The sequence below is a fragment of the Acanthaster planci genome, linkage group LG08 (genome assembly GCF_054643075.1).
Source record: "Acanthaster planci isolate LZ-2023a linkage group LG08, COTS_SCS, whole genome shotgun sequence".
NCBI lineage: Eukaryota > Metazoa > Echinodermata > Asteroidea > Valvatida > Acanthasteridae > Acanthaster > Acanthaster planci.
Window position 1 is genome coordinate 12,743,500 of NC_141784.1, and position 20,788 is coordinate 12,764,287.

The 20,788-nt window shown below is 39.8% G+C and overlaps 1 protein-coding gene and 1 long non-coding RNA gene across 5 annotated transcripts; one reads left to right on the forward strand and one right to left on the reverse strand.

Moving 5' to 3' along the window:
- Positions 1-233: 233 nt before the first annotated feature.
- Positions 234-11,748, reverse strand: LOC110977333 (ras suppressor protein 1-like). Of its 2 annotated transcripts, XM_022231340.2 has the most exons (9): positions 11,493-11,748; positions 8,167-8,257; positions 7,793-7,843; positions 6,565-6,685; positions 5,976-6,094; positions 5,422-5,504; positions 4,831-4,945; positions 2,988-3,120; positions 234-2,709 (listed from the first exon to the last, which is right to left on the reverse strand). In XM_022231340.2, the coding sequence occupies exons 1-9, from the start codon at positions 11,517-11,519 to the stop codon at positions 2,610-2,612; spliced, it is 840 nt and encodes a 279-aa protein (XP_022087032.1). In that variant the 5' UTR covers positions 11,520-11,748; the 3' UTR covers positions 234-2,609. The 2 variants fall into 2 exon arrangements, with proteins under 2 accessions (XP_022087032.1, XP_086995782.1); XM_087139656.1 differs by lacking the exons at positions 8,167-8,257; positions 11,493-11,748 and having other exon boundaries at positions 6,565-6,701; positions 7,793-7,823.
- Positions 8,576-20,787, forward strand: LOC110977334 (uncharacterized). 3 transcript variants are annotated; one of them, XR_002597945.2, is made up of 6 exons: positions 8,576-8,681; positions 12,997-13,118; positions 16,135-16,197; positions 17,414-17,466; positions 18,320-18,370; positions 18,617-20,787. It is a non-coding gene; the product is annotated as an uncharacterized LOC110977334 (long non-coding RNA). The 3 variants fall into 3 exon arrangements; XR_002597944.2 differs by having other exon boundaries at positions 19,813-20,787; XR_015426100.1 differs by lacking the exon at positions 8,576-8,681 and adding an exon at positions 12,209-12,538.
- Position 20,788: the final 1 nt, after the last annotated feature.

Below are 20,788 nucleotides of genomic sequence, written 5' to 3' on the forward strand. Positions count from 1 at the left end.
GGAATGAAAGCAAAAGAAATGGACCCCTCCCCCACAAAAAAAAATCTTTCAGCATTTCTCCAAAATAATCTTTTTGGAGACGGGGATCCTTTTGGGGGATGACCCCACTGATGCAACATTTCTCTGTCCCAACACTTTTGGTCCTCACAAAATTGGCGTAATGACAGCTGTGTGTTCCCACTGTATGCGTGGGCATGTTTATTTTTTTCTCACAAAAAAATCAAGCAGGCACATTTCTAAATGTCAAAAAGTCTTTATTCAACATGGATAAAAATTAATCTTTACAATATAGCTAAATTTAACATGCAATGTAAGCACCATCATATAGACTTTAATAAAGATCTTCAAGGTCCTTGGGGGAAAGGGAGTTACTGGGAAAATTCCCTGATTGATTGTGTCACTTTTACCATTTCACTACATTAAAATAAAATCCATTGATATTAGTGCATATATGAAATGCATTAATCGTTGCATGCACATTATATTATGAAGGGCATGAGATTGACAAAAGTTACATGTACATGTAACTTATGTATGTCGACAACCTGTTCTGGAAAAGACACTGGAGCTTGGCCTGTCAGCAACAAAATGGATAAATAACAGTGGCATAAATACCAGTGGTGTATGTGTTGCTGAATATAATAACTTTGTGGGTGATAACCTTCCTCAGCACAATCCCAAGCTCAGAAACAACACATCTTCACAAAAGAAATTCTCAAAACAATGCTTAAATTTGGATCAAGTATGGAATTAACTAATATAACCAAATTTTTAATCTTGATGGACCAACACACGATTTTCATGTTAATTTACAAATACAAAAAAGGGAGAAGTACCTCAGACAGTTTACAAGTTCCTAACGGTTGACAGCCTACCATGTTGGTTGTGTAACACCCCACCACAAAAATGTCAAAGAGAGCCATGCATGTGCTACATCCCCCAGATATGGCCTGGAGTGTTGTTTCACAATACATTGGTAAAATAATGAGCGAAACAGATTTTGTCTAATTGTGACTTATTTCTGACATGAGACTACAGAGATAAACAAGAATGGAGATAACAGCATGCTACTCTAAAGTTCTTCAAGTGAAGTTGAAAACTGGCTTGGGGGCTTAGACACTATATTCCAGCAAACTCTTCTTCCTATATTACACTCAATCCATCATTTTCTTACGTAGAATTGACACTGCACAACTTAAAGCAGATTACAGGTTACTTGTATTGAGCTCCAAAGATCGACCTAATGTTGTGTTCACGTATTTAAAAACCAGCAAATGTGATATATTAGTATAAAAACTGTACAGTATTATGCAACAAAGTCTAAAATAGAGAAATGTTAATTCACTATTGGTATATAAATAAGCATTACTATGTACAAATGAGTTGGACTGCGATAAATGTGCGACTTCCTTTCCAAAGAATAAACATTTCTTTGGGTGTGAGGGGGAACGCAGATCTCATTTCTTGGCTTTGCTTTTAACTTTGAGGGATGGCAATTAACATATTGAAAATAAAATACTGAGAGTGAAATATCCAAGCACAAGAACTTTTATGGTTTTTGACCACAAAGAACCTGGGGAAAGTGAAAGAAAAACAATGATCTCTCTGACCAAGGTTTTGTTGGTTAAGGTTAGGAAATCAAAACATTAGTATAAGTTGGCCATGACAAATGGGTGCTTCTATTTTTTGCAACATCAGTTGAGTGAACACTGGTCAAAGCAAAGTTTGTAGGGCAATGCCAAGGGGCACTAATTAGAAAGGAATTAGACCAATGTGGGAAGACAAATTTGGACGAAAAATGCTTACAAGGTGTGCATGCTGCCATTTCGCCCATCTTCTACAGTGTCCTGTGTCGTATCGTGTTGAATGTTTGGTCCAAGTGAAGAAAAGAACAGGTCACTCTTGCACTATTTATCAGAAGGTCTGTGCCAACAGAGGTCACTAGCTTGTTGCCGTAGTGACTGGCTTATGTTTTTACTTGAACACTGATTGATCATGGCTGGCGCAATTTATGGTCTGAAATCACAGAGTATCCAAAAGTCATCAACTTGGGTTCTAGTTCCCTGGCTTTAGAATGTGGAATATGAACTCTTCCGAGTGTGAAAAGGCCAATTTGTGATACAAAGAGGGCGACTCACTGCTCAGTAAAATACTTGTATCTCAAATGAAAATAAGCCACAGCGATGGCAGAAAAACAAGCTGCAAAAGACTGCCTTAAAAAAAATGTTTTCAATACCCAACTCGATTGTTAGCGAACATGGCCAAGCCCCTTGAAGGGGAATTCTGGCTCATGAAAGATCCAGCCGAGCTGAGGCCAAATAACTTCAACTTGGGGCCATAAGGTCACTGGCAATGTGACCCCCCCAAAAAAAAGCCAAAGTAAAAATTAAATGAAAGCCCTGCATTCATTTAAACCCGCCCAAACCTGAACATGCCAACCTGTTATCTCGAGGTTCTACCTACGAAGTTACTGGTGGCCTTGGGTACTTCATAGTAAAACTTTTGTATGGACTTGCCTTCTCCTCGGCTGAACACAAGACTTTAGAAGAAAGAAGCACTTTTCATGGAAGGGCTTGGCATTCATTTCAGATGGCACAGTTGCTTTTTCTCTACTTCTTCCCCCAGACTTCCCTCCTGCTGGTCTTCTTAGCATTGCTGTTGGTCTTTGGAGGAGGGGCCGCACCAGCCTGGACGTGACGACCATACAAACTGCAAACCAGAGATCAGACTCAAGGAAGATCAAATGGTAATTGAGCAAAGTCCTGTTCATAGCTTAGCTTTAAAAGAAGTTAAAACATTTCACCACATTTTATGAATTTCGTCCTTTTTCCACAGATGCTAATCACTTTGGAGTAAAATGCTCTACTTCAATGTTACTACAAATTACTGCAACAGCCAGTACATCAGTTTGCCGAAAAGCTGAAGGGCACAAATTGTATTTTCTTTTTAATAACTTTAATTCTTGACAGACACTCGACTCAACTTACAATTTGTAAGTCTCTGATCGTATATACTCAAAGACATGTGACACGCCCACTTGGAACTGACTAGCGATGGGTGGCACCCAGGGGTTGTTCTCCGCCTTCAAGGCTGTGTTGCCACTGTAAAGGTCGAGCTTACCTGATAAATGCATGTTATAAACATATTTACAACCTCGTGCACAAAGGAGAATATACATGCAGTACCCACTGTAATGTTATTAACTTTGGCCAACAAAAGCTGTGGAAACTATGTGAACAAGTGTGAAGCAGTCTTCAAGATCATCTCATGCCATGATAGACTCCAACATACATGTAAGCAGTGCTGTTACGTACATGGACTGATACAGCAACCAGATTAAAAAGTCATTATTATCTTGGCACCGTGCCTGCATGCAGCTAGCACATGTATGCATATATGTTGAATGCTCTCTGAACAAGCTGCTCGGAGTGGAATAGAGGGCATTTTTTGGGTACTCACCACATAGCCGCGCCATGAGGTGCACAAGTATATGCAAATTTGACGCGGAGCACACTGACAATACGTAGTTATTTATTCTGGCTTGTATGGTCTTTGCGTACATGCTTATAACCACATGTCTTTTTTCACCGGTTGGGGGTGCACTTCAGCTCGGGGCAGATAGGGTGTTGTGACTTGCTAAATGCAGCATAGTCCAAGTTTAAGAATGCGCTTACACATAAACGTGATGACACTGCAGTAATGGCCAATTGGATTAGTCTTTATGTAAAGTGCAAAAAAATTTGGTGTGTGCCTGTTACTTCTGACAAGTCACTTTTTAACATTTGCACAAAAGTACATGTGGGGAAATGCACACGATATATATGATGAACAGCCATTATCTTTTATCTTTGGTACATTCTCACTGGCCTCATGTGGTCACATAAAATTTCATAATGATCAAAAGAGGGCACTTAGGGTCAAATAAATTGGCCCGAGCTCTCTGAAAAGGGTGCTTTAAGCCAATGAATTTCTAGAAACTAAATGATAGGTCAATTTGTTCTTTGTTGATTTCATCAGTGAATCACATCGTGAAAAGAAGTATGACTTAATGTCCCTCAAGACATTCTATTTAGAATAAACCTTAGGAAATTGTTTCCCTGCTTAGGACAGGCAGTTATCAAGTACCTGCTTCACAGGTCCACCTGTTTTATGATAAGGGGAGAAATATGCACTTTGCCAGACTTAAACTTTCGTTTAAGACAGGCTGTGGAGAATAAACACAACTAATGCCCGAGCCACAGGTGAGGGTATTATCAGTGTCCATTCTTCTGGGTAACGTTCAAGATTGGCCAAGCATATATTTACACCCATTCATAAATATCATGTGTCAGAAAGTCAAAACAAGTTAAAAGAAACTATAAATGTCAAATTTTATGGAGTTTTTTGCCACAAGCTCTTGATTCGTAGGAATGGCTAAACTGTAAAGGTATTATGAGATATGGCGGAACATAGCCAATTCATTGACAAGACTGATGGTCACAAAAATCAACAGATTAAAATCAATAAAGATAGCCATACAGACAAATCCAAAGACCATGGTCATGCTATCACTGCTCATTTGCAGTGGCATACAGACAAATCCAAAGACCATGGTCATGCTATCACTGCGCATTTGCAGTGGCATACAGACAAATCCAAAGACCATGGTCATGCTATCACTGCGCATTTGCAGTGGCATGGTGGAAACCATTTTGATCACTTTTGTTTCAGCACCGTTTTCCCGACAGTTACTCTGTACAAAACCCAACATAATGCTCAAGGGGGCCAATGTCACAGGATCTATCTATAAACAAAACATCCATATATGTTTCCTGCAGTTGCCTACCCTACCAAGTTCTGGCGGCAGCACAGTTAGCCGGTTCCCTTGGATGTGAAGCTCTTTTAGTTTAGGCAGGTCCCCAATGGCTTTGGGCAGAGCTATCAGCTGGTTGTCTCTCAAAGCAAGCTGAGAAAAAGAAAAACAATTGATGAAAAGACAATGAAACACAATCTTGCTGAATCCAATGGTGTCAAATAGTGAGCAATTACTGTTGAATTCTGCATGTTGATCTAGGATCTGTTCCTTTAGGTGTTGAATGCAAAAGTTTTCATGCTTTGGTGTCAATAATTTCTGTTGGATTCCGCAGTGTGCCAGGAATGCTTAGCGTGGAACCAGTTACGAGTCAGTCGAGGGCAATGTGCAGTGCATGGCAACTTGGCTGTTCACCAAGTTTTGCTAAGTGAGATTTAGCAAATCTCTGCTTATCACATTTAGCCCCTGAGGTTATTTCCTTGAGCTGTATGACACTCTCTGTAATCACAAACTTTCTCTGAACACGGTGGCAGAGTTGTCAGCTCAAGTGACTTGCATTCACATGTCTTTACTATAAAATACTGCTACACTCTTAGCACAGTAATGCAAAGCTGGGAACCTCAACTCACCACTTCCAGTTTGGTCAGCTGACCAATATCCTCAGGAATAATTTCAAAGTCGTTGTCAGAAAGGTACAAAGCCCTCAGCGTTTCTGAAAATTTAAGAACAACAAAATGGCGAGTGTACAGGATGTGGACTCTTTAACATCTTTAGTTCGAAACCGAATGATGCTCTACTTTAGCTAATACTGGTAGGAAAAGGCAGTTTCTGAAGATTAAAGCCAATCCTTAAACAACATTTGTAATTTGAATGCCCAAACATCCCCAAATTCAATAAATCTACAAAATCTCTGCTTGAAATGTAGATGAGCTATTAGATGGGCTATTAGGTAATTTCCAAACCTTCAAAATCACTTGAAATTTGATGTTCAGCTTTTCAGGAATGTAAAGGGTTTGGTTTAGCCACATTAAGCCAAGAAGTTGCATCACGGATAGACAGTCAACCAGATCTTTTTTCATGATATTACAGACAACTTATGTACTGTAGTTTCCAGACAATTCTCTTGGAGTTTCACGAAATGAAGACCCAAGTCAGTTTAAAAGAGCAAAAGGCATAGTCTTACCAAGGAGGAAAAAGTTTCCGGGCAGACTGTTCTCGGTCAGATTGTTGTAGGATGCATCCAGGATCTCCAGCTTGGGGAAAGAACCGAACCCACGGGGCAAGGCATACAGACGATTCATTCTAATAGATCAAAGTACAATACAGTTTCATATGGTTGCCTGCCGCATCACTGCAGCTGGCCACCTGATTTCAAGATTATCAGAGCAAAGGGTGACATATTTGGCCTCAGTGCACTTTGCAAGCTTTGCAGGGTCATACCTCTTTAAACATCAACTTGACAGTTTTTAATTTGCTCACAATGCAAACCTCAACCCTTTAAGTTTCCCTCAGTCCCTTCCCCCTCCCCCAGGTCATCTTAAGGCTGAGTTAGGTTTTGCTGCCATAAATAAAAATAAATATTGAATTGAATTCAACCTGCATTTCCATCCACTTTGAGCACTAAGCTTTGTTGACAATAAAGGTTTGGCAGAGTTGAGACTGGCGAATACCTCATCAATTTGACAGTTTAAAAAGTCCTGACTGTTCATCAAATCTCAGCCGACCCCATCTTTCATCCTGCTTTCCCCTCAAGTGCTAGCCTGACCACCTACCCTATGCTGAGGTGCTTGAGATTCTGCATGGAGCTGAGGTTGGTGGGTAGCTCCTCAATGTAATTGTTGAAGAGGTTGAGGGTCTCCAGTGAGGTCAACTCTATCATGTGTGGAGGTACGGCTGCAGAAATGTAAAGCTGAAAAAATTAGAACTTTCATACAGATAGTGAATTTGGTAATTCAAAAAAGCCCATAAACATGTATTAAAGAACCCATATATAGCTTCAGAATGATTCACTGTGTAGTTGTTAATCTGAAGTACATGTAGGACTCCCCTTTTCCTAAACTGACCTAAATTTTCTTTTCTCTGTTGGTGCATTGTTGTACAAGCACATACCTGGTATCAATAAGCAAGCAAGCAATCCCTTTTCAGAATTTTTAGCGAGGAAATTCTGGGTTCACAAACCCATGCACAAAACCATGCCTCCCCTGGATGATATCATAGTAACAGCACTATCAGGTATCCAGGAAAGCGTGGATCATTTTAAGGATGTGGATATGTAGCCGTCACTGCCAAATGAATTTAGCCAGATACATGCACAGTAACTGTTTTTGGGGGGACTTAAAATTTCTTACCATGACAAATCTTAGTCTGGTTCGTATTCATGAGGTGAGAATCAGATCATTTAATGATTTTGGATGTTTTTCCCATAAAAAAATTCCCCGGAGCCATGAATCAGAAAAAGAAAATGTAACACTCTGTACTTAAATGTTTCATTAAATGAAATGAGTCAATTTCAGAAAAAGATAAATATTCTTGATATTTTGGAATGAAAAAAAGTCTAAGCTGTGAGTCGAACCCAGCTGGGAGCATTTCATGTGAGCTCTCAAGATACATGTACATGTATGCACCACACTACTTCAAATCTGGTGGTAATTTAACAACCTGAAAGGTTTACTCCCGTATTTGCACCAGAGAGGTTCTGTTTACTTGTAGCCAGCTAAATACCATTTGGTTAAATCACAGAGTATGGTTACATTTAGCCAATGACAGCTAAATATCCACTTCCTTATTTTAAACTTTTTTGCAGGTGCACTCTTCAATACATTTAATCTACATGTAATAGGGGAGTCAAATACATGTAGTTTTCACAGTGAAGAAGAGTCTAAAGTTGAAGAAAAGAAATGTGTCAAAGAAAAAGCATAACAGCAACACATTAAGGAAAATCATCACTCTTTTGAATATCTCAAAAGTCAAAGTGAATTTTCATTTACACATAAAACTTACCATCAAGTTTGTTGTGGCTCAAGGTGAGCCTAGTTAGATTCTTCAAAGTAACTGTGATGTAAATACACAGTAAAAAATGATATTTAAAATACAAAGAACAAATTCACTTAATTTAAGACTCTTTACAAAGCCATTATCTCCCCAGCATAGGGAGTGTGGCCTGTTTCGTCATTTTCATAACTTCTCATTTTGCATTCAACTTCAAGAAAAAGTCTAATTAATATACAGATGAAGACTCCAGCGGCAATTTTTCAGTATTTATATTAATAAATATACATTACTGTTCCACAAATTTCGTGATAATATTCCGATATTCCCGCGATCTTGGTAATCAGTGTCGAGTATACAGTAATGCATGGCTGATGAGTACTCACACAATCCGGGTATGTCAACAAGTTTACTGATGCTTCTGTCACTCAAATCAAGATCGGGACTGTTGTGTTCCCTGGCCTCTTCCACTTGTTTCTTCACAGATTTAGACATTGTCGAAAGCAAACAAACAAGTAGATTGTGAAAAATTGGGACGAAATCCAATGACACGATCGAAAAGCGTCAAAAACACAATATAATCTTTTGCATCGAATTACATTGAGTGGGCTAATACCGGAAGTGCCTAGGAACACCCCATGTAAAACAACGCACATGTGGAAAAAGTAGTCCTTTATAGTTTTATTAACATTTGAAAAAATTTCATTTGTAGCACGGTAACGAATTTTAAATTTCATAAGCTTTAAAAATGAATCTCTTCAAATATTTTTTTCGGTGACTACACCTCAAAGTATAATTTAAGAGGAGGGATACAATGCATTTTTCATGTGCATGGTTTTCCCGTCATGCAATTTCTAATGCTGCTATGCATTGCTCCGGTGGACCGTACCTCGGAAGGAAGGTTAGTCTCACGTTTCTGAAATAGCTGGAATATTTTTAACCATTGGTCATTTCATTCATACACATGCGTGTGTTTGTTTGTTTGTTTGTTTTTGTTACGCCTATTCCACTGATAGAAATTAGAGCAGATGTTTTCAGCTTTGTTTCAAAGATGAAATGAAAGTGTAGGCCATGGTGTGTAAGTTAGGCCAACTTGCAGTCTAACACCTAGCCCCACTCGTCATGCACGTAGGCATGGTACATGTTAGATCCGTAAACAAAGCCCGGCGAGTACTCCTCCGTTGTATACTGGGCCCAGGCCTGTCCCAATTCATAGGGTTTCTTTCGAAAAAGTTATCAGGGGGCATAACTAAACATCTGGTTGATTTTATGAGCTGAAATTGCACCGGTAGCCTATGTTCACTACTTACTGTGTAATCATCCACTAGGTTGTTAATTGTAGAAAACTTGCCTTTTCCTCATTTGAGGAAAAAAATTTGCCTTTTTTTGCAGTTTTCCTACTTCGGACGAAGTTTGCCCCACTTGCACAAAAGTGACGGCTATTTCGTCACTTTTGTGTCACGTTACAGAGAGCGAACCGCGCTACCAATGATTTGCCGCAAACTGTGTGACTGGACAGGGAACCAGCCAAGGGCATTACGTATTAGCTGCGACACAAAACAAAAAAGTTTGGACTTTTATATGAGCACCCTAAAGCTTTCCAAAACTGTATATTTTTCTTATGTATGGTGCCTTGAAAACCTGGCCTGTGATATTTATATGTTGACCATGGGCGGTGCCATTTTAAAAATGAAAGCAGCGCTTCTTGCATCGGATTTCAAGGTACCCGACAAGCGCTCTGTCATAGGTTGAACCACACACGACTGGTTCTGCATCACCTTGCATGACAGACAGACAGGGAACCGGTGCAATTAAATTTGAATAACATTAATATGCATGTCACTGTGCCATGCTCCACGTACGTGCTGTGGGCATACCGTACTCTAGCAAAGTATGTGCGCAACTTATTACTGAGCAATACTGTGACAACATGAATTATGCATCTACAGCACCCGTTTCCAGTACATGTAATGTGTTGTCCAATGACGTATGAAATAAGAGACAAGCTGTAGTTGGTGAACGTCATCAGCACTCCATTCAACCAGTAGAAATTTTTCTTTCATTCGAGAGTGAAAGGAAACTGAATAGAATTTAAGACCAGTGAAAATTTATGTACATGTGTGCATAAATTGTCTTGGCAGCAAAGAGTGCAAGTAGCCCTTTGAAATAAACAGGGGTATACATAAACTTCAATGCCATTTGCTCTCAGGTTCCTCAGAAATGTTCACATTTTTCTGTAGAAAACCCTGTAAAATTACACGTATCATATCACCTTACTTTTCAGTGTAAATGGGATATCGCAGTGCAAAACAAAGATTTCAAAACAATTTTTTACCCCAAGGGCACAAGATCGAAAGAAATTATCAGGGGTTCCTTCTGCATGAGTTTAAAATTCTGTGATTCAGGGTGCCATGCACCCATCTTGTGCAGGCTGCATGACAGGCCAGAATGGGACATTCCAATTTGGAGCTTTCGCTCGGTTTGCAGCTCTGCCCACTTTTTACTGCGTCACTGTACCAAACACCACTATACCGAACATTCGGCTGTACCGAACATGGTCCTTGGCTGCTTGTGCACAAAACCTACCAATCATTATGTAGTTGCAAATTAACTGAGATTCGCCACAGCATGCATCAGAGATCGATCCTGAGTGGTAGCTTCATGACTTATAGGATAAACTAAATATCAATTTTGTAACTCAAGATTGAAGTGTACAGTGTAATTAACAGATACATTTCTAGAAACCTCAAATGTGAATGCAAAGGCAAAACATCACGAAAACAGCGAATTATAGTATCACAAGAGGGTACATTTCAGTGAGACGAGAGGGCTCTATTCAACATGGCAATGAAACGTTCGGCAGTTAATTTCGCTATACCGAATGACCGCTGTACCAAACATTTAGCGTTAACCCTGTCATGTTTGTTATAGCGGCATTCCACTGTAGCAGTTCCATGAAATAAATAATCCATGATCTGTAGTGTTAGCACCTTTGTGAATGAGGCAAGCAGATACAGCAATTTGGTGGTCAATTGAAGTTTTTAGTGTATTCCCAATTCTTTGGAAAGTTTTGGTGAGGAGCTTAGAATCTTTCAAAATTGATCATTATTCCAGAAGCACATTTTTTATTGATAATCAGATTAAACTATAATGGTTAAAAACACTGAGTAATAAAGTCTAGATCCTTTCAGAGTTTACCGTTAAAGGTTGCTTTTGCTTATTTTTTTTCCAATTCAATTTCATGTGCTGTTTGCATGTTTGTGCATATGAAACAGTTCCTTTTGTTGCCAAGAAGTACCAACTCCCAAATTTCAGTCACTTGGCAATGCCATATTGTAAGCAGTTCAGTTGTCTGCCACATTACTCATCCTTGTTTTTCACTACAGTGAACTCAACTTCACTTTAATAAATGTAATTGAATGAGTGATTGCAGTAATGTTCAAGTACAGCAGCCACTGTAAAAGAAGCACGAGAATCTGTTAAAACATTTGAAGAATTTTTTGTAAAGGATGAATGAATGTAGGTTTTGAAGTGTTGTAGATACTTGGATTTTGTTTGAAGGGGTTAACTTTTATTTTTTCCCCCACAAATTTTAGTAAAACGCACAAGTCTTACTGACTGTTAATAATGTGGAATTGCTCACAAAATAAGAAACCCAAATTAACACAAAGTAAAAACCTCAGAATCAATATGGTTAGTGTGTTAAACTTACTGGTCTGAAACAGATCAGTGATGACATCGTTGAACAGCTACACTCAGTCAGAAACCCCGAGAACAGTTGATTGAAGAACAAACCACTCCACAGGAAAGCTGTGACTTTTCTGTCCTCACCATTCAAATTTGCTTTCCATATTACCAAACATGCTGCATTGTCAGATGCTTGGGCTAAAATGCACTTTTTTCCGTTTGGATGCTGTTCCTGTTTTCCAACAGCCACTCAGTCCTGGATGACTGGCTGTCCAGTAAGTTTACACTGGCGGGCGCTCTGATAAATTGCACCTGCATTCTCCCTGGGCAGTATAAAACTGCGGGGTCCAGTGTTAATGATGTGCTCCTTACAGTGTCACTCAATACGTCTCGGGAAGGTTGGAGTCACGGACTGTGATATATTAGGAGCAGTACAAATTGTTGGCATTGTTGAGGGAGGCACGTGTAAATGCAGTTTTGCAGATTCAGGAGACCTTACATTAAAGTTGTGTGCATCAGCCCAATGACGTGTGTGCAGAAAGTATCATTAGCTCTTAAATGATGTAGCATAATCATGCACGAATTTATGCAGATGCTTTTTTGCTTTTTTGTTTTTGTATTACGCAGTACATGTATATTCATGATCAAAAAGGCTGTTCAAATGAAAGTGGGTATCGCATGTAATATTTTTTTTCCAAACGGTTGCATGTCATTTAATGAGATGTAAATGATTCATGCAGTGTAGTCGAAGCATGTGATCTGAAACGTTTTCCTTCTTTGCTCAGACCAAGAGAATTGAACGAAAGAGTAACACTTTGCATCAGGACTGTAAAATACAGCATGGCCTAAACCAAATCCAGTCCTGCATCTTTAACGATGCAGCGAGCCTCCTTAGCCAGCATCTCCCGCTCGCAGCATCTGTGCACCTGTATCACACTCACAGGGCACTGAGCCTGAGTTCCGGCAGATTGTGTGAGCCACATGCTCGCACTGCATGTGTCTGGGATCATAATCAGTAACAAATGCTTGGCGGCCTTCCCTTGGGGGCACATCAAGTGTCGTGAACTACATGTACGTGTAATTCATACATGTATTCTCAGATCTTTTCTTTTCTACTCTGGGTTCATTTGAAATACTTCTCCACCAAGCTGTAATTTTTGACAAGTCTGTACTGCTGGCAGTAAGCCTTCATGCGTTGCTATTCTTGGCTGCCCTGAGGGGTGCATGAATAACACCATCGTAATCCAATGCATTTGCTGTCCTTGTCAGGAATGATTGCCTCATCCCTTCCGTGGATGGAAAAACGTGTGACACTGGTGTGTCTATGTCTATGTATATGCGTCGTATGTAGGTTCACAGTTGGGTCATTTGGATCACAAAAGCAACACAGGGATCTGTCATGTGAGAGCTGTGTTCATGTTTTAATCCCCAACCCCAAGGAACCATTGAAATTATGTAGAATCTTATTTCATTCAGCATGGTTAAGCTTAAGTTGAAATAAAAGGTGGGATTATTTTTTTTCTTTGTAGCCAAATTTAACACTCATGATGTCAGAACATCAGCCTTGGCCACGAAAGATGGAGATGTGGACCACAGATACACAAACATGGATAGACAGGATGGATATGTGCAACGGCTTCACATGTCAAAGGTATGTTTGCATCCATCTTTCTAAATAAGTACACATTTTGACATGTCTGCAGTAGTTGTCCAACTATATGTAAATAATTTTACCAAAGTTACATAGAATTGCAAACACTACTGTCATTTTAGTTATTTCTGTAATTCTTCACCTTCGCCTGCATTTCCCTACATACATTTACATTCAAAAAGAAGATTTGGGGGATTACTTTTTTCCTGTGATTTTGCAAATTTCTTTTGAGAAGGTTTTACTTTTGTGGACCACAACCTGCGTTTGCTTTGACCATGAAAGTCGAAAGATTTGCAGTGCACAGATGCTTCCAGTTCACGTTTCATCAGTGCGTTATGCTGAATCCAGGCGATTTACCTACCAGCAGAGGAATTCCAAACATTAGAATGACTCATTTTTTAATCCCGAAACTTGCAGACAAATTCTGCGAAAGCTAGCAGTTAAAAAAGTGTTGTTCGCCACTTAGTACACAAAAGCTCATTTATCACATGAACAGCATAAAAGAGAGGAAAATAAAGTTGTCAGAATCAGGATTTGATTAAATCACTGGGCACAGTAATCAGTAACAAGGAAATATCATACATTTAAAGGTACCTGTGTGTGCTTGGCTGGTCTTAAATGGTCGTTGTCACCACTCCAACATTTGGCTATTCACGATTAGGAATGGCAACCCCAGATCCTATTGGATGCACCGACAATCAAAATAAATCAAACGATCTTCTGGAATTCCAATATTCTATATTCCAATATTTACAACTTGAGCTTGATGTGGTATGAGAAAGTGAACTTCTTACATAATTATTTCATTATTTACAGGTCTGTGATTAAGTCATAAAATTCAATTATACTCAATTAGTCAATCAAGTTACTCTGGGATCATCACATTGATCAAAAAGAAAGGTTCCATCAGATATCCACTTTAAATTATTAAAAAAGCAAAATTAATCGGTCCACCATCTGTTGAAGTTTCTGTAGCCCCTGAATCTGGCATCTAACAAAACTGCAGTAGATCAGCCCAAAGTTCGGTCAAGCAGAGCAAGGTCAGAGTCTATGCTCGTTAGCGGGACACAAGGGACTCTTCTCAGTCATCGGTAGAGTCAATGGGACCAATCTCAACATAAGGCCATCTACAATAAATAAAAACCCAAAACCTTAACAGTTTAAAGACCGAAATAAGTGAAATTATGCTCCAATTTGTTTCTTTGTCAACCTCGATCTCCACAATTTCAAATTACCACAAATCTTATATCATTATCCTTACTTTCATAAATGTAAATTTCCGATCTTCTCGAAAATCATCAGCCTCGATCTCCAAGATCAGCTTAATAGTCATACTACTACAATTACAACGAAACTTCTTCATCTGTATAAAAGCAAGAAAATCATCCATATTACATCACTTATGGTAATTATCTGAATAACTGTCTGGGAGGTGAACCGTGCCAAGAGGTCATTAATGCCGACCGGGACGTCTATGTGGCTGGAATTAGGCCATAGTTTGCTTAATTCTTTAATACAAAAACAGATTTTTCTGTCCTTTTCCAAAGTGGTCAAACAGATCCACAACATCTAAACAAAGCTAAATCTGCTGGCTCAGATTTCTGATGCTAGGGAGTCAAAACCGGTCTTGCATCACACAATCACTCTCCAAACGTCTGTCTCAAGCAAGTCAAAATGACCTCTGACTCTCTGTCTCTCTCTCACATAAGAAAATTCCAACATGCACCCAAAGGTTCAAATTGTGTCCGATTGTACTTGCAACCGATTCTTTATCGACTGGCATGATTTGATTCACAATAATACGAACAGGCGTTCTGACAATTACCACGGCCTGAACAAAATACCGTTGCGTAAGATGGGAAGGCGTTTTCCTACTTCGCGAATGCCTTCTCTGAATGGCAGAGTTACATCTACGCGGGAATGACAAACAAATGATTGGCTAAAACTTTTGGACGATTCCATTACCTTCGGGGTAAATTGATATAAACCGGTACTCAGAATAAAAACAATGAACATAACACGGTAAAAACATGATCGGAAAACACAACATTCAATTTATGCACTGGTTGCACCGTAACAGTCGTTTAGGCATGTTAAGACTGGATCAGGAGAATGGATAAGGACCAAGCCAAAGGTGACGAATATTATCGGCATCTATCCACCTGAGCCAGTCTTAACAGATTTATTGTCATTCTTAAATACCTTTTGAGTTACAAAGGTAAAACAGTTTTTATTTAAATGATACATTTCCAACAATTTCACTTAATTTTTTCAAACACCTTATATTGAGTTTGGTTGGTGCTTGGCATGTACAGCTTGAGGTGAGGCACAGCCAGCTGTTGCCTTATCATCCATTTAAGACCAGCCATGCAATGGGACCTCGACCAATAAGAATGGCTAAACTGTCTCTTGTACACGTATTTATAAATACTCGATACGAGTGAATGAACACTTCTGCCCAGTGATGAGTATACATGCCGTGAGGTAAGCCGTAGAACTCTGACATGGACATGCTTCCGTCTGTCTCTTTTTTGTGTTGCTTTATTTCACCTTGTGTATTGTCCTCAGGTCTCTTTGCTTTTCCTTACTCTTCTACTTGTTCATCGAAGCGTTCTGCCGAATGGCTGCCTGTGATAGTCAAGATTATGAGAGCTGAGGGCAGTGCCTTTTAGGGAAATGATTTACCACCTGACACCCGAAAGAAATTTACAGAATTGTGCATTTGGTATTATACAGAATTTTGCCTTTGAAGATGTTGAATATTAGAAATTCAACAAATTCTTTACAAATTCATCAGTTTCAAAGCATAATCTGCAGACATGACAATTTCTGTATTTTCAAATCGGTTTCAGAAATTGTTTTATGGAGAAAAAACAACTGTTTGACAATTGTGTGACACACAAGCTGAAAGTTAAACAAACTTTGTAAGCCTTCGGTATGTATACCATAGCCTTCAGGTTGAATTTAAAATGTTTTCACTTTTCTCCATAATTTGTTTTCCCTTTTTTCTCTGAAGGGCAGCTCCGGGCAGCTTTGCACCTGAATGATGCTTTTGTTCCCTAAGGTGTCTGTGATATCAGTAAGTAATGCCCATACTACAAATTTTGCAACATCTGGTCTAAAATCATATACTGTACTGTAGACAAAACCTGCTTCAGGTAACCAGCCAATGCTGCAGTCGAGACTTTCACCCTGTGATGACAAAAGATGCCTTATTCTGAGATGGGCCTGCAGTCTGCAGCTTCTCCACTTCATCTCCCTTACTAATCTCTCCCCCATCATCTTAACTTGTCTCTTTCCCCATCCCTCCTATCATCCACCGTCCCACCCTGCTTCTTGGAGTTGCAGCTGTCTATGGTGCTCTTTCCGTGAGTGGAAAAACAAGGCCGTCTGAGGGTAGTGTCTCTGAAACTCAAATCAGTAAAGGCCTGATGAAAGTTCAGTGACACCAGTCTGCACATGATCAGCTGATTGGGATAGACATTAACCGAAGGTTATCATACAATTTGTATAATCAACCCATGAAAACAAGGTTGCTATGTGTACATGTACTGTACGGTTTGCATGTGTTGCTCTTACACATAGGATAATCTGCAATGAACTGAAACAGCATTTCAAATCAGTTGGCAGTTCTCTCTTTGATAATTTATTGTTGTAATAGCTTGTGAATATCTACAGTAAACTCCGGCACTCTCGGGACTCAAGAAATTATGACGACTTACGTGAATGCCGACTCGTGCTGTAATTCGTCATTTTTCCGACTTACACGTATGCATGTATTGCCTTTGTACATTATGATTCCTTGCACTAATTCAACGGCTTTGATTTACCCTGGTTTATTTCTACCTCCATGGTCGATCCCAGCAAATTCGTTGTCGATTGTTATCCTCACGGGCTGCAAATTCGATAATTGATCATATGCCCCTGAGGACAGAGCAAGGATGGCCAGCCACTTGCATATCACATCACGACAAGGAAACTGATACAGTTTTTTTAATGCTGATATACACAAAGGAATTTTTGTGGTTTTGTGGAAAAGGGACTGAGAAAAACATGCCGACTTATACAAAATGACGACTTATAAATACTGACTTAAAAATGAAATTTTCAACGGAAATGCATTACAGATGATCGGGACTTTTGTCAAAAGGCCGACTTAGACGGTATGACGAGTAACATGATGTGGACTTAGTCGAAGTTTACTGTATTTCATTGTGGGTTGGCACTCAAGCCTTTTGTCATTGTACTTTAGATACTTCGTTACTTTCTTAAGACAAAAATTTGCTTTTTTCCAGGTTATTGAGATGCCTCGCTCTTCAATTGCGTCTGAAGACTGGTGATGAAACAGGTGTTTGTGCTTATATTGCGTCATGGAATTGAAAGATGTCTTTATTGGAATGACATCAGTCTTGAAATTAGAAAAGCAGTATAAAGTCATTGGATAAATTATGAGTAATATGAGCCAATGTAAAAGCTGACGTGACTGCTTGCCAAAGCCCACGGTTCAAGTGCCCAGTGATGACAAACAATGCCGTGAGTTGAGCTGCTGAATACTGACTCGGATGCCTTTCTTTGTCTCTCATCTCTCACTGTCTTCCTTCTGATATCTTTGTTTCTGCTGCTCCCCTCCTCCTTGTCTTTCTTTCTCTCTCTCTGTCTGTCTCTCTTTCTCACCCCCTCACTTTCTTCCTTCTTCTCTGTCTGAGAATGTGTTCAGCTGGATAGCTGGCCATGATAGTCAAGATTATGAGAGCTGAGGGCAATTAACCGTGGTTTTCTAACGATTCTGCACAAAATCCCAAACAGATTCATTGTGGCATTTTGAGAGACTTTTTGTGTTGGTTGAACTTTAGTAGTGCACACGGCGCAGTTGCAAATGAGTGGAATTTCAGTGCGGGTTTATTCTGCCCAAAGTGCCATTTTGGACCATGCTGATGTGTAGTGTAATCATGCGACTTCATGTAGACACCTACACGTACTTCACTGAATGTTTAATAGGTGTAGACGCTGGTTGTGCTTTACACATTATTTTTATCCAGTTGCATTTTCGTCAGATGACGAATTCCCCTCTCGGTAACAAAACAGTGATTTGCCCATCATGTTGACTGCTCTCTAAAAATTAATCAGGTCAGGTTTGACCATTTTAGGAGTGGAAAAGTTTAGTTTTCAAGTTGAGCACCAGTTGTTCCCATTCATTTCAGATCCGGTTGCCATCCTTGAAGAAGCCTCAAAATCCAGGAAAAACACTGAAAGTAAGCAGTTTCACTTGTCAAGTTGTCGTGGACCCTGTTGGGCCAACTTATATTCTTATTTTTGGTATTTAATGTAGGCAATCATTTATTTACCTGTTAAGAAAAGTATGAGAAGAGTATTTATTTTTCTTCCACTGTGAGTATTTCTTCAAGCTGACTTTCTGATCATTTCCCCAACTACATTTTTCAACACATAATCCTGCCCTCCCCGGCTCTGAAGGCATCTTTTCATGTGTTATTTTACAGTCTGTTCCACACGCATCAATTTCCCATGTGGCATTCCTGTACACTGAAATGGACACCCTCTACAACTTATGAATACGGAGCACAGCGTGCACTGAAAACACTTCTGTGGAAGGGCACCTTAAAAATGAGGATTTTTTTGTTTCTCGCAAAAGCGATATTGTGTAGACCTGTGCAAGTCCATGCGTATGTCTTAGAGATCCATACTAATGTGGACCCATGATGGGTGCCCCATGATGACAAAGATGCCTTATTCTGAGGCCAGTCTGCAGCCAGTGTCATCTAAATCTTCGCTCTTTTTCACCTTGTCTTTCCTTTTCCTGTGACTACCACTGTTCCTTGCAGGCTCCTCCCCTTTTTTTTTTCCATCTTTCAATTTGTCTTCTAAAATTGGCTGCAGATAGCTTTTGAAAAGAAAAAAAACTGATGTCTGAGGGCTTGTGACAGTGGAACCCAATGGCTGTGTGCATCTTTGGCTTGTTTAATGCCTCATCTTGTGCGTATAAGCGGAAACATTTTTTTTTAACCATATGCTGTCAGGTTTAATTTGAAGTTGCATGTCGTATTTCTGGGGGATTTTCAAGATTTTTCGCTTTCAAAATTCTTCAAAACTTTATAACTTCATTAATATTGGACATGTACATGCACACCCGCACGAATGAATGTCTGGTCGCTACTCTAATCTGACAGACATCTATTGATGCCGACTATTTCAGCCAGGCCTGCCGCCTTGTAGAGAGCCCAAATGATGTAGAGTTACGTAATTTTCTTATGTTCCCGAAACTGGCCCAGTGCACTGTTGGCGTCTTATCAAATGCAGACCAAATTAGCATGCAGCAGTATTGTGTCACTCACCCCTGGAGTGCTTTTGTCCCTGGTGGTAATCCACTTGGGCTAAATGCCACAAACAGTGGTATAATCATTCAAAACCACATGGATTCCTCCGCTTTTGACAACTGAAGAAATGTTGGCAATTCCTAGCAGTCCTTTTGTTCTGAGTACAGTCTTTTGTTACAGGGCCAAGCTCCTTTGTTCAATTTCTGGCATCCCAGCTTTGCATATAAAGCTAACGTCTCCAGTACCTAGACCAGGGGCGGTTTTGACCACCTGAACCCCTCCCCTCCGAATCCACACCTGTGTACAGTGTTTAGAGGCAAATTTAAGTTGGGTTCACCTATACTTTTATTTTCTTTTTTCAGTTTGTCACAATCTGGAACCAATCTGACCCACCAGAGTGCTATGAGCGGTGTCTTGCGTTTGATTTCAAAGTACACATTGCATGCTGTTGGTCAAATGTGATCTGTGGTAAAGTGTGAAGATCTTAAAGGTTAATTGGGGAGTGATTGGACATCTTATGAGCAAATTAGTTTGAAAAAATGTTAACCACTTCCTGCCGGGGACTCCGGAATCGGAGATGTATGGTTTATATGCGTGGCCGGTGTCTCCGAACTCGGACAAAGGAAACAGGGCCCTGTAACAAAAGACCATACTCCGAACAAAAGACCAGGCTGCTGGGCATTACCGAAATTTTTCACTCTCAAAAGTGGTGGTAATTCAGCCTTGTTTTGAAACCGTACACCAGGGTTTGGGGCATTGAGAGCAAGCGGATTACCACCAGGGACAAAAGCGCTCCACCACCGCAGCAATGAGCCACACAGCACTGCTGCACGCTAATCTGGCCCCGATTGAAAAAAGGTCAGCAGTGCAGTGAGCCAGGTTCGTGAACAAAAGACAGTTGTGTAACACCGCACAATCTGGGCTCTGTTTACAAGGCTGCAGGCCTGGCTGAAATACTCGGGCGTCAATGAAGGTCACCTGTCAACTTAGAGTAGTGCCTAAAGATTACTTGGTGCCGCTATAAACGACTGTTAAATGAAATGATGAATTTTTTAAGGATAGTCAATGATAGTCATGCCGGCCCAGCATCATCAACATTGAAAAATGCCCCGGCATGAAGTGGTCAACCCATGCATGGCTGTGGCTTTCGACTTAAAAAGTTTATTTTTGAAAAAAGAAAATTTTAAATGGCATTTGAACATTCCTTTTACTAACATGTGGAAACTCTGAAATCAGATTTGGTACTTGTAAGTTACTCAACTGCTAGTTCAAATAATCCACTATTTTCAAATAAGAAAATGCTTCCAGATTTCAGAAATAAAGAGAGGGTGACAGAAG